At 41.8% G+C, this 15030-nt stretch overlaps 1 protein-coding gene across 1 annotated transcript in view; it reads right to left on the bottom strand.

The window, feature by feature from the left end:
• IL17RA (interleukin 17 receptor A) overlaps positions 1-15030 on the bottom strand; it is a 263698-nt gene that overhangs the window by 18128 nt on the left and 230540 nt on the right. Inside the window, exons 8-10 of the mRNA XM_086952880.1 lie at positions 14461-14538; positions 11485-11581; positions 10795-10890 (exon numbers count right to left, since the gene is read on the bottom strand). Coding sequence (XP_086809006.1) covers positions 10795-10890; positions 11485-11581; positions 14461-14538 — 271 coding nt within the window. The remainder of the gene's footprint in view (positions 1-10794; positions 10891-11484; positions 11582-14460; positions 14539-15030) is intronic.

The following is a 15030-nucleotide window of genomic DNA, read 5'->3' as shown; positions in this document are numbered from 1 at the left end:
GTATCCAGATTGGACCCAACAAGCCTTGGCAACAGCAACCCACGCTGAAAGCAAAGATTGGCTTTGGTGCAGACCAGCAAGGTCTGAGGGACTCACCCTTTGGAGGGGAGTCAGAATACGCCCGGAGCAACCAGGAAAGCCCAAGAAACAAAAGTTACCTTCGAGGGGACCCACCAGTCGACGGACCAGGGATTGCGAAGTAGCCTCGAGCGGAAATGCTAGACTCTAGGGTCCCACCTAGGGGAGGACCCAGGAAGGGGGTGGTTACACCCCTTTCCCTATGTCCAGTTTCGCGCCAGAACAGGGGCTGAGTGCCCCTGCAACCGGTTTGAACTGTGGTATGCACAGGAACACCAAGTGTGCCCCCGGCACTGTCTGAAAAGCATTCTCAGAATGCACCCACCCAGCCCCAATACACTAAAGCCTATCTGGGAGGTGGTTACACCTCCCTGTGACAGGAAACCTATTATCCAAGCCTCCCCTGCCGGAGTTTCGTCCAGCAGCAGGAGGTCAGACTCGTGTCTGTGGCTGAGAAGGGTGGAATTCTACCCCCGCCGCCAGGACTGGTGGGGACGGGAGGTGGGGGAGTAGGATTCTAAAGTGTTTGACACCAAACACGACATGTTTCCATGCAGCCATTCCAAAGTTAGCATTTACCGCAAGGTTATAATGCACTTAAGAGTATATGGTCTGGCTGCATCACAGAACAGCATCATAGAATAGATTACGAATGATGCAGAGGGGTCCTGCTCATGCATGGGCACCCTCTCACACAAAAGCAAGCACTCTACCTCAGGAATGATAGGGCCTGCCATAGGAGTGACTTATAGATTTATATGTGTCAGTGATTGAAAGGTAGATATAGGCAATCTATATATTAGTAAGGGGTGCATGTACCACCTTAACCAGGCTGCAGTAGCAGACTTGTGGTGCTATTTTGGAAGGCTTCCCAGGGGTGGCATAATACATACATGCCCCTGGTAGGCCTCTGGGGTACCTTTGCCCTTAGTACCTAAGGTACCATTACTAGGGACTCACAAGGGTAACCCAGTAACCAATCTGGAGTGTACCTAAAGTACATGCAATCAATTTAGAGACGAGCAGCTAGGCTGGGGTCCTGAATAGCAGGGCCCCAGCCAGAATAAAGTAGAAAAACAGTGAAACACCAGCAAAAAGTGGGGGTAACCATAGTAAGCAGATCCTTCAATCCTACAGTGCCTCTATATTTAGAGAGGAGGTCCTTAAGAGATAACTACTGTGATAAAAATAAATGTATATTGTTTAAAAAAAAATAATAATAATTGGGGTCCGTGATTAGAAATAAGGAATAGGTGAGTTCTCAATACAGTCTACTAGTAGGAATGCATATTGTGCCCCTTGTTATTGAGAGGAAGTGTGTAGGAGATGAGTAGAAGGTACAATTTTTTTAATGTACGATCTTGCAAGACTCTTGCGAGATTGTGGAAAATAGGGAAGAGTAGGTGATCTTTGAATACACTCTAGGAAGGATTCTTACTGGAGAGGGTGTTTATCAGTCTCCTGTTTACGCCCATCAGCTTGTAAACAGTTCTGAGTAGAGAGTTAAATATCTTCCCACACCCTACTACGCACAGTCCTCATACAATAGAGGGTGTCAGGGGAGAGGCAAGTCCCTCCAGACACCGTGCTATGAACACCAGTCATTTTAGAGAAAGATTTCAAAGAAGGTTAGTTAATTCACACATCCTACTACACATACCTATCATCTCAGAGAGATGTATGACAGGTGAGGCCGGTACATTCACACACCCTACTATGCACATCGGTCATTTGAGAACAAGGTGTAAAAGGATAGGCCAGCCCCTCTACACTCACTACTACACACACCAATCATCTGTAAGCGAGGTGTCAAAAGAGAGGCCAGTTGCTCCCATACACCCTACTACGTAAACCCACCATCTAACATATGACAAAAATCATGATTTGTTCTACGACCAGCAGCAAAATGCAGAGTGTTTACAAAATGCATGTTCTTTTAATGCACCATAGGTGTGTAGAGGAATTGAACATGTTATAAGTACGATAGGATAGGATATATGTTTGTATAGCGCTCGAGTGCCACGGCGTCTTGGCACTGGTGTATGTGAAAATGGTACAGCCTGTGTTACCAGGGAGCTAGATCGAAGTGAACAGCCACGTTTTCTAGTCCCTCCTGAAGGACTGTTGATTTGGTTGGAATCTCATGGCTATTGGCATTTTGTTCCATTACTCTGCCGCACAGTTTGAAAAAGTTCAGCCGCCCCATCTTACCTGCCTAATCCAATCAATCTGGAGGAGGCCTAAAATGCCGGACCTAAGAGCACGAGCAGGAGTATAGAGTGAAAAAATGTTTTGGATGTCCCTGGCCTGTCCCCCATAAGGTGCTTTATAAACCAGGGCCTTGAATTCCACGCACTGCTGAACAGGGAGCCAATGCAATGCTCTGATACCTGCCGAGGATGATTGACCTCTAGGTATATTTAGAAGCAGCCTTGCTGCGGCATTCTGTAGGGACTGCAGCTTTCTCATCTGGGTTTTATCAATGCCCAACAACAGAGCATTGCAGTAATCAAGTTTGGATAACAAGAGAGCCACCACCACCGTCTTTTGTAGTTCCTGTGAGATGAAAGGAAATATCTTTCTCAAGGTTTTAATTAGAATGAAGCAGGAAGAGGTGAGGCTGTTTACCTGACCAGAAAAATGTAACTGGTCATCGAAGATGACTCTGAGGTTTCTAACCTTAGGCACGGGACAGGGGCATTCCCCGCTCCCATAGGCCACCAGGAGTCATTCCACAGGGATCGGCCCTGGCCAAACTCTATAACCTTCGTCTTATCTGTGTTAATTTTCAGGAAGCTGTGGTTCATCCAGGTCATAATCTCTGTAAGGCATGCATGAAACCTAACAGCTGTATCTTCAGGTTGCTTAGCTATCGAGATTACAAGCTGAGAATCATCAGCATAGGATACCAGGGCGAATCCGTGCTTCCCGATGAGTCTGGCCAGGGGAATGACATAGATGTTAAACATCGTTGGGGATAAGGCCAATCCCTGTGGGACCCCACAGGGAAGATGGAAACTGCCTGATTGCAGACCCTCCCAACACAGTTTCTGCTCCCTCCCCTCAAAAAACGATGAGAGGAGGGTCAGGGCAGTACCCTCTGTGAGAGGTTGGCCTGATATATGATGCTCACAAGTTCTAGTGATCACCTTGTATCAGTCCAAACAACCCTTATGGTGATTGGTTGTAAGTCAACCTTATAGACCAGCTATCCTAGTGGTAGCATGGACAAAGCAGTCTTAGGCTAAACTCTTTTGGCATGTGAAGCCAGCTGTTTTACCACATATAACCCCTTGAATACCAAGTGAAAGGACACCACACAGGTTGTTATGAAAATAAACAAGTATTTATTAACTAACATACACCTCTGAACTCTTTATGAGGTCAGAGGGCTAAGCACATGACAAACTCTTAGGAAAAATATGTTCAAGTTGCACGATTTACAATGGTGCCCTAGGGGCACGACAAACCATATACTAAGTAAGTGGAATGTGAAAGTCAATAATAGGAATGGAGCCTTCCAGAGGCTGTAGGATCGCTGGGACCACGCTATACTAACTTGAGGTAAGTAATAGGAGGCCCACGGAGCGCGTGTGCAGAGTGTGAACTCACACGCGAGATGCGTACAAACGTCTATGGACAGTACAGTTTTAAGAAAAAGGTGAGTACGGACGTCCCTGACTAGTTAGGACTAAAACGACTGTGGAACTGGACACTAGGAGAGTCAAGCTACCCTTGAGCACCGAAATGCTCGTGTTACCTCACCCACAGGCTGCGGGTGCATAGGTGCCAAGTCGTGTCGGGTTCCAGCGTTGAAGTCTATGGAGCCTGGAGGAAAAGATGCTGCAGGCGGTCAGGAGGCAGATGTCCGGTGTGATCCAAGGGTGGATCAGTGAAGAGAAGAACCTGAAAGCAGAGGGGACAATGTTCAAAGTCACTAGCCAGTGACTGGAGTGGAACTAGGAGTGGAACCAGATGTCGTCGTCGCGATCAGGTGAAGCTGGACGCTTGTCTCTGCAGCCACGTGGACCAGGTGGTGTCTTCGACGACCAGGATGGAGGCACGAGCTGTCCCACGCAGGCTCTCGCTGTCGGCGGTGTCGGCTTCGGATTCGGAGTCAATAGGCCTTGGCAAAGGCAACCCACGCGGTGAGTGGAAACGGCATCTGGAGTGGACCAGGAGGGTCCGGGGTGCTCCTCTTTTGAAGGGGAGCAAGGGCCAGTCTGGAGCAACCAGACCAGCAGTGAAGATTTCGCAGTTCGTCGTCTAGGAGGTCACTAGCCAGCCGGCAAGTGACCAGACAACGCGTCGAGCAGCAAACAGGCAGGAGGGCCCCACGCAGATCTCGTGGATGCTGGAGGGCTGGTCTTCGGTGCAGGAGCTGCTCGGGGTCGGGGCTTCTCAGTCCCCAAAGCACTTGGACGAGGATGCCTCTGATGTCGTGCTGGAGCGAAGTGCTGCTTCTTTCAAGATGGCCGGTCCCACGTGTCTCGTCGCACCCACGGATCTCAGCTGTGCTGCCGATGTAGTTAGAGGTCGGAGAGGTCTGGAAATCCGGGTCTCGTGGGGCTCTGAAGTCTGGTTCCGGGAAGGAAGATGACAAAGGGAAGCCGCTGGACGCTGATGGTGTCTGCTTGTGCAGGGTTCTCAAAATGGTACCGCGGTTTGCGTTCCCTGCTGTTGCACTGCTAAAGGTAGGAACTGTTCCATTGTTAACCAAATTCTACATAGTTAACCACGTTCTCTGAAATACTCCAATTTATTCATGTCACTTTAGACCATGTTCTTCATTTGTTTATCAAATCACTCCGGAGACATCGATGTGGACCAGAAGATTTTATTTTCGCATTTTCAAATGCCTTCTGTAGCCTATCGAGGCTTTTACATTGGCACGTGCAGTAGTCCAAATTTCATAGCAAACACATGTTAAAAACCCAATGCATTTCGAACCTTTAGGTTCTTCGTCGGGGGTCACTGTGAAAGATTAAAAAACAACAGCTTTAGCCAACCGCTCTAGAAATGGAACTCTTTAAAATAATGAATCCAGACCTATTTTAATTAACTAACATACACATAGCTTCTACTAAACAATAAAAAGTGAGAAAAGAAACCTCCCCTTTCCATATTAAAGACTTTAGTTATTCACATTTACCTTGTGCGAGCTGTACCCACCATATTGAACCTCTTCATGCCTCATAAAAAATGTTGGAAAGTCTTCACCTTTTAACCTCTTGCACAAGCCGTGCTTAAATACTACACTCGCACATGTTCCCAATTAAGTGACGTGGTCAGAACTACAACCCAACCCCTTCAAGCATTGTGACTACTCAAAATCCCATAATGCACTTCCCTTGCTTGTGCAGGGTGGACACTCCTTGCCCACAAGGGAGATTTCTTCAGTCTTCCGTGGAGCAGAACGTCGAAGTCCAGAGTTTCATCTTGTAAAGTTGTTCAGGATAATCTAATTTGGAATGGGACCAGCTCCTACCTTTATCCGGCTAAAGGGGTCTGTACTACGACTAGGTCCCTCCTCTGGGTGGGACCAGGAAGGGGGGTGGTTACACCCCCTATCCTTAGTCCGGTCTTGCGCCAGCTCTGGGGCTGGAGTGCCCCAGGAACTGGTTTAGACCGGAGTATGCACAGGAACACCTTGTGTGCCCCAGGCATGTCTCATTCCTTTCAGCCCTGTCCTACCTAATACACAATATCCTGTCTGGGGTGGTGCTAGCACCTCCCAAGGCAGGAAACCCTTTGTCCGAGCCTCCCTCGCTGGAAGGACTCCCAGCAGCAGGAGGTCAGACTTGTGTCTGTGGTGGCAGCATCCATTTTGTGATGCTGAGGCTCGAGTTAACTTTAACCGGGGTTCACAGTTACATACATGTTGTGTCCCTCTAGAAGGGTGGAATGCTACCCCCGTCGCCAGAATTGGCGAGGGGGTAGTATTCCAATTCGTATGACACCTTACTCAACATGTTTTGATAATGTTATACCAAAGTTGGCAATAATCGCGAGGATTATAATGCACTTTAGAGTATATGGTTTAGCGTTATCATGGAAACAGCTAAAGGACTTGGTTCCGAAAGCTGAAGACAGGCTCAGCTCATGCTAGAGCACCATCTCACATAATTCCAAGCACTCTGCCTTCAGGATTGATAAGGCCTGCCATAGGAGTGACTGATAGGAGGATTTGTGTCCTTTTTAGGGATACTGTATCTAAAGCAAAGGGTGAGTACACCACCTTGCCCCAGCTGATTGATCAGCCAGTTGTGTCAGATTTGGATGGCCAGCCAGGGGTGGCATAATACATGCTGCAGCCCCTGGTAGGCCCTGGGTGCACCTATGCCCTGGGTACCTAAGGTACACTGTACAGGGACTGATAAGGTGACTCTGTCCAATCGGGTATGCACCTAAGGTACATGGTTGTCAATTTTAGAGAGAGCACAGCTAGGCTGTGGGTCTGATTAGCAGGCCCACAGCCAGGGAAGTCGTAAACCAGTGAAGCAAAAAGCAAAAATCGGGGGTGACCCCATAGGATTGCAGACCCTACTCTCCTACACCCTCGATCCCCACTTCCTTCATCCGCTGCACTAACACTGTGTGGTTCATGGTGTCAAAAGCTGCTGACAGGTCTAAAAGTACAAGGACTGCTCAGTAAATGTTTGTATTAAAGCCTAACTCTGCACGCACGTGACATTTGCCTTGTGTTCATTATGTTCCACACAAGTTGTTTGGTACTGCAACAAAAATTTCCAGCAGGGCAAAGATTCTACATACTATGTACTAAGTATTGTAGGTAGCCTTCAGTTATAGGACAGAATTGTCTCAGCATGACAGTTTCTACGTAACATAGAAGACTGAGTGCACCAGGTACCAACCTATGTATATGTACCTGTGTTCCTTTAGAAGATGGAAACGTTTTTACCAGACTATGAAGGCTGCAGGTAGTATGATCTTTAGCACCTTCAGACCTTGGTTATTTTAAGTTAACAGTCACTCTTAGGACAAGTTTTGCAGAGTGAGCACAGTTTGTAGGAGATACTTTTTAATACTCTGTGGTGTATTGCTCATTGAGAGTTTTACTGTCTGCAAATAATGTGGTATTAGGGATGTAACAGGACTGGAGTATCTGTATACAACTGTTCGGGGAAACCCAAATTCCTCCAGATACTCAAGTCCTGTTACATTACTAATTCCCTAATACGGAGAGTCTTTACCTGTATCAAAACTCTGACAGTCACAAAACCTATGTTGAGAAATTAAATGAATATAAGTAGGAAAGTGGGTATTGTTAACAATGTTTACTCTTTGGAGAGAGTTTACTCTGTACCACATTATTTGCAGACAGTAAAAGAGTATCCTATCCTGCACACTATGTTCCATATGTATACAACTGTGTGAACATAGTGTGCAGGATAGGATACTCTTTTATCTGTGCCTTATAGTCAACCTGAACTTGCCTACCCACATAACACAAGCTTGCTTTACACAAGCTTGCTTTACCTAGGGTGGGTGTATGTATAATAGCAGTAAAGACGCTTCATATTCTTCTGAGCTATTGTACACTTACTTTCATAGCTGTTATAGTATACCCTTTATGAAGCAATGCGTACAAAAGAAGCTTGGATGATGTAATCAGTGATGCAATAAATTATGTTATAGAATATGTCATGAGTGATGTCATATGTGATGTCATAGGAGGTTCATGGCAGGTGCTCAAGTTATAGTTAGTGCTGCTAACTATCACTGGTGGATTTCTTTGATTGTTTTCAGTTCAAAACGTTATCGTTGTCACTGACAAATTCACCTAACTATAACGTTAATTTAACCTTTGGATTTTCAGTGAATAAATCTATCTATCTATCTATCTATCTATCTATCTATCTATCTATCTATCTATCTATCTATCTATCTATCTATCTATCCTACCTAATGGCAGTCGCCAGTAGATAGTTATAGTCTGTTTCAGATTACACAATACCCCTGCTGTATCCGTCCTGTTCCTTCTTTCCTCTCTCTTCTACCATCTTCAGTCCCTGGGGTCCCCTATTCCAGCATCCAGGACCACATCTCTGTTTGCTCATAAATCCCTTTTCCAGCTAGCCATCCTGTGCTTCATAAGAGTTTCCATGTATTCTAGTAGTGCATAGAGTTTCATTGCACTACTTTGATATATATGAGAGTGCCATCAGCTCAGTAAAAGTTCCTAACGGATCATACAGACTTTTTGGCAATCTTCGCCAGAGAAACCACCACAGGTCTCTTTTCACACAAAAAAACCTTAGCAATTATTTGCTTACTAGTAGTGTATGTTGTACTCTTGCTCTCAGTGCACCCATCAATTGTTAGTTATATATCAAAGTAAGCAGGAGTAGTAGACTAATGTACATTCATGAGGGAAGGGGTTGGGAGACTACTGGAGATTATGCAGATCAGCTTATATAGGAAGATTAATGTCAAATGGCTAAACGTCCTGGGAATTTATTTACGATTCATAAATACCGAATTATACAGATTCGGTATTTATGAATCGGTAAATCCAATGTAGGTAATAATTCGGTAAAAAATACCGAATCAGTAGGATACGTATTTACCGAATCGGTATTTACCGATTTGGTATTTGCCATTTATTCCTATGGGCCTGGAGGCCATAGGAATGAATGTCAATTACTGATTCGGTAAATACCGAAGAATTCAAGGGTGGCAGGGTGTCACTTTGACACCCTGTTGCACCTCTGATTAGTGCTTGTGTGCTATGTGGCACACATACATGCCCTAAGGGCATGTATGTGTGCCACATGGCATAGGTGTAAATGCACATATTTGCATTTACATAGAAATTCGTTATTTACCACCAACTAATAGTTGGTGGTAAATAACGAATCCTTAAAGCCCTGTAGCACTGTTTACAGTGCCACCTACATTACAAAATACAGATTCGGTAATTTTACCGAATCAGTAATTTTACCAATTCGGTAAAATTACCGAATCAGTATTTTGAGATGCCCTACATCTCAGTATCCAAATACCGGTCGGTAACAGCCGAAAATCGGTATTTCCGGCCGTTACCGACCGGTATTTGAATGCCTACATCTAGCCCACAGTTACATATGGTAGAATATTGGCAAATCACAGACCAATTAGAAACAATGCTGAGAGCACTTTAAAGAAACAACATTTGATGATAAGAAAGGTACCCTATAGAGGCTCTTAGATTGAAATTGGACATGATAGGAATATTATTTTGTGGTTATGGTCTACTTTTGGGGATGTGTGTTCTCTTTGAGAATAAGTGATCCAGATTCCCTGGAATATGACAGGTCCAATATATTAACTTCATTGAAACATTACTCTTTCTTTTAATTAGTTATCAAAAATGCTAACAATTGTTTGAAACTAAATTTTGGCAAAATAGACTTTAATATAGATAATATAGATATTGTTTTACACAATGGTTAAAGAAATGGATTAGTATTTAAAATTAGGATAGGGACATTACGAAAATATAACCCTGTTAAAGTTTTGCAATTGTATCTATCTTTGACCTAATTTGGATATGTAGATGTGTTTAATTTACCTGCATTTTAAGTCAGGGGGTATTCATGTTGAAGATAATTTATGGATCAATCAATCGGTTCATGCAAATAGAAATTAAAAATTCTGTACTCGTCATTAAAGGGAGATCGCAAGTTATTTGTGTGTCCAGTGTTAATAAACATTCATCAACCTTATATACTGCCAGTTATTATTTAGACTTTGTATTGTAGCATGGTCGGAATCTATGGCATTCTTTTACTCACTGTTCTTATTTACTGAAAATGTTTAACACATTGCTATTTGCATGATTTCTTCTTCTAACCACTGTACTACTCAGTCACCCAACCTTCTCTTATTAACTGGTCCTACCATTTCCTTCTTTGTTTCTCTTGCTGCTCCTCCGTGGATTAGTAGTCCACTTCCGTACTGTATTTCAGGTGAGGTCTTATCCTACTCCAGTCTTTCAGTATCTCCAGTTCTACCTGTCCTAATGCATGTCAATTACATACTATATGTAGTTTGCACTAAACTGTCTTCTATTGATTTCCGAGAATACCAAAAAAAGATTAAGATTTGCATCAAAACGCTTGCTAACCAGGTTTCAGTAGCTCATATGGTCACTAAGGAGGTTATTACAAGCCTGAAGTTATACGGATTCTGGCACTAGCTTCTCCTTGCACCTGAATTGGGATAGTAACTAGGGTGCGGACTACATCTCGTACAGATACTTACCCGTACAATTTCACCAGGTCAAACGAGGAGCAAATCATGTGGTCAAACTGCATGAAATCGGAGATTGAGCACCATGGGAAACACACAAGCTGTTACTGGGATAACTCCATTCCAATGCCTAAGATGTATTATGATGTGCAAATGGTGTACCCTTTTAAATACCATACCCCGTGGCATCAGTATTGACAGAATAGACAATTTATGCATCAAATGGTGGGAAACAAATAATGAGGATTTAGATATTTTTTTTTACATTTTAACTGAGGCTGCAGTTTTTTTTTCAGAGTTAGTACATTTTACTAGAACTATATAAGAAACTGTACTCTGGAGTGTAAAAATCCTACCTGAATGAATAACGCACAATAGAAGTTGAGTGTCTTCCATATTCGGTTAAAAGTAAGTCATGCTCAGATATTATTTGTTCCCCCCAACAATCATTGCGATTCTTACCTGGCATCACCGCCAAGAAGATTATCCCAGCTGTACCCAAACACACCAGCAGGGCACAAGAAGCCATGATGTACCAGTGATCTCGACCAGTGAGACCTTTGAAGCAAAGAGATGTGTACCAATAAAGTTAGTGCTCGGTGGAGTGGGGCCTACCCAGCCTCGCCATGCAGCGCCTGCAATGGATAGGCATAGCTATGCCTTAAAGAAAATGCATCTTCGCTCTCTAGCTGAACCATGATGAGGCAATGCCTTCCCAGCAGGTCATTAACGCTTGGGTTGTAATGTCCTTATCTGGCTTTATTAGAATGAGCCCCTTTCTACTGCCAGCCTAGAATAGTCGGCTTGCCTTCTTTTGCCAGTGCTGATACAGGCACAGAATGCAATCTCTTTGGCAATATCAGTTCTAAATAAATTGCAATGAATCCTGGTTTACAAGGTGGTTACAGCACTGGGCTGCTACACACGCAATTGTTTTTGTTTTATTGGGTTGTACGGCCAGGCAATTTATGTACGTTATCACCTAATACCCCTCCCACCATCAGTTTGGGCATGAAATTAAATCACTTCATTGTAATCCTCTGCCCCACACTCTCAAGGAGCTTGGAAAGTCACATCCACCCCATTAAGAAGCAAGCCATTTGAACGAACACCACTGTGGAATGTAGGCTCGGCATTGGAATGACAGCTCACCTGGAGAGATTGTTGGTTGAGGCGGAAATGTTGGGCAGGGAACTTCCGTCACAATTCTTGGGCAATCACTGCCACAACGAGGAAATACACCCCAAATCTATTAGTGAAAAGATACAAAAGCGGCATCAAAGTCTGGGTGGCTGCACAATGGGAAGAGGGAGGGGCCAACATCAACCGCCTAGGTACAAGATGATGAGTTCAACAAAACCATCTAATCTACATAAAGGGGTATTAGGATAAAATATCGAGTTTTTAATATCAAGACACAGCAATATCTGAAAACGAAAATGGGGATACAAAAGTATCGTGATGAAGAAATACCGTTGTCAGAAATATTGTTTTTTATGTAAATAATATTGGTCTTTGTTTTTAATGTTGTTTTCAAAAACATAGTTGTTCAGAATATCGTTTTTTGATTATTTGAATCTGTCTAAGTGCACATGTTAATTTTATGTGTTATTATTGTTTGTATACTTGGTATTAAGTTTTTTAAAGATAGGCTATAATTTCAAGTGATTCCGATTTTTTTATTTAATTGCAAAAAGTAATTAATAGCGTTGTAGCGGGTTGTTGGGTTTGTAAGGGGCTAGGGTGGGAGGTTGAGTAATTAATAATACATTTTTAAGTAAGTATGTTGTTGATATTAATTTTGTAGATTATGTGATATTGTTTTATTTTAGTTTTATTTTAGGAGCGGGTTGTTAGGTTTATTAGTGTTAAAGGGTGGGAAGTTAATAAAGTAATAACTAAATATAATTTGTTAATAATATGAAGTAATAATTTTATTGATTAATAATTACGTATACTGTATAATAAATCTATATTTTCGTTATATTTTAGGTGTGGGCTGCTAGATTTGTAGGGGTATAGGGTGGGAGGTTTGCTAAGTATTATTTAACAATTATTATTTGTTAATTATTTAATCGATTATTAACATTATTAACTAGGTTATACTTATTTTTTTAGGGGATAGGGTTGGAAGTTAATTAACTAATAATTATTATTTAAATTGTGTTTTATTTTTTAATATATATATTGTATGCAAAATAATATTTTATATATTAAGAGTTTTATTTTTTTTAAACTAATTTATTAGGGTTATTCAAATATGTAATGTGTTCGAAGTGAAGCACTTTCCCAACAGTAGCACAGACTGGAGTGGGAATAGTAAATATGCCCCCCTCTGAAGTCCAAAGCTTTTGCTACTGTTGAACAGACTAAAGTGGGAATAGTAAATGTAGCCCTTCTAAAGTCCAACACTTTCCCTACTGTAGCACAAGCTGGAGTGGGAATAGGAATTTTTATTCCTCTGAAGTCCAACGCTTTACCTACTGTTGCATAGACTGGAGTAGGAATAGTAAATCTTACCCCTCTGAAGGCCAACACTTTCCCTACTGTTGCATAGACTGGAGTGGGAATAGTGAATGTAATTTTTTCCAAAGTACAGCTCTTTCCCTACTGTTCCACAGACTGGAGTGAGAATAGTACACTTAATCCTTCTGAAGTACAATGCTTCCTTACTCTTTATATTTTTGGTAAAACGTGGTTTTTGAGGGTTTTGAATTTGTAATATTTAATTTATTGTCTAAATTAATTCATATATTTTTATTATTGAATTGTTTATATGTTTATGGTTTTAGTGTGTATTTATTATATTTTATTTTCCCAGTAATACATTTTAAAGAATGAAAAAATGTATATGATGTAAAAATAAATAATTGTATTAATGTTACAAATACATATATATACACACACAGGTGTTTGTGAGTTTATATACATATATAGTATTAAATATTAGTAGAATGTATTTAATTTACCTTATATTAAATGTATATATTAAAATATTTTACAATTACTACTTTAAACTGTTCATATTAAAGAATCAATATGTTTGTATACTTTTTGATGATATTAGTGTCAACTATATTTTTTCCCAATATTTTTGTACTTACTATTATAAGTATAGGGACACAATATTATGATAAACGATATTGTTAACACATTATTTGTGTCAAACAATATTGTTTATCTCGATATTGTGTCAGTCATCCACAGGTAGGACCTCTGGGAGCACCTGGCCACCTACTCGCAGGGATTACTCAAAGAACGACTGTCCAAAGTAGGTTCAGGAAAGCTAGATCTATGCCACATTTCCAGCATATCAATACAAGATACATTTTCATGCAATTAATCATTCTAAAGAGAACCTATTTACTTAGTCATAGACTACAGTAATTCACACAGGGAATGGTTCTGACATTTGTGCCATCTATTCCCTCCAAAAATTAAAGAAAGAATGAAAAAGACACCTGCTGAAACTTGAAAGGCGATAATAATCACTCTGATAGAAATAGAAACTGTAGATAACTCCTCTTTTAGTTAGAAATACTGCACTGCGCTACATACAAACTTTTGTCTGAATAATTTTCACACAGTTGCCCAATGAAATCAAACAAATGTTTATTTCTATAAAGAATGGAAATATCCTACTTTACTTACACATCACCGTCAATGCTATGTAAAATGTTTATTGTCTAATGATGGGTAAAATAGAAAAGGTGGGAGAAGAGGATGCAAAAGCAGAGAAGCGCCCCAGAGATTAATATAACTAAAAACTGGAAGTCTAGGGAGGAGGAGTGAAAACGGGGTATGCCTGGCTGGTGCTGTAAGTGTTTAGGGAAGGAGTAAGATTAACACAAAAGAATTCCTGTCTACATTCACTGACTGAAGTTGTTAGGTTCTGTAGGTACAGGATGAGGGCGAGAAGAAGGTCTTGCCTCCATATGAACATCAGGCCAACTTTAAATGTTTAGCAAATGTAATACTAACTAAGTGGCCACAAACAGGTAAATTGTGGTTACCTACAATGTAACAAATGGTTTAGGAGCACTGGAGTCCAAAAGGTGCATTATCAAAAACTGAAAAGCACATTCTTTGCACATTAATGCCCTTATCTTTCGAAACCAAATTGCTTACCTCGACTTTATACTGGCAACATGTTGTTCTGGCATCGTCCATGACAATGGAGACGTTCACACGTTGGCGAGGTCCAACCTGCCAGATGATGACAATAGTGAATGTATAATAGCTAGTTTCTTCTTAGAAGCATAACATTGCACCCACAAAATGAAGCAAAATACAGCCAGGAAAGCCTGAATCTGGCAGGTTTGTTAGTCACTGGTGTTCCCTCAAACTATTCACAAACAATAACTTTTCATGCCCTTCAGTTTCCATTTGATCAGGAGGCATGTAGAAGGTGGACTTCAGCATATTTGAGAGAACTGGGCGGCGTGCCCCCTGTGCTTTTCCCCAGTAGGATAAGCACTTGTTGTTCCACAAAAATCATTTCAGTGCCATAGGAACCCCTCACCCACTCTGTGCTGTATGTAGAAACACACGTGGGGAGTCTTCTCCAGATGAAACGAGAAAGGCCCGGTTCTGAAGGTAGACCAGAGAAATTGGAAGGTTGAGCTTCACACTGATGTGCCAAGATGAAGTAGGGTCTGACAAACATGTTCCTTGTAATACCTGCGTATAGTAACCGCT

This window comes from Lissotriton vulgaris, chromosome 1_2 (genome assembly GCF_964263255.1).
Source record: "Lissotriton vulgaris chromosome 1_2, aLisVul1.2, whole genome shotgun sequence".
Classification (NCBI taxonomy): domain Eukaryota; kingdom Metazoa; phylum Chordata; class Amphibia; order Caudata; family Salamandridae; genus Lissotriton; species Lissotriton vulgaris.
The sequence above is the reverse complement of the archived record's forward strand: the minus strand, read 5'-3'. Positions and strand labels throughout refer to the sequence as shown.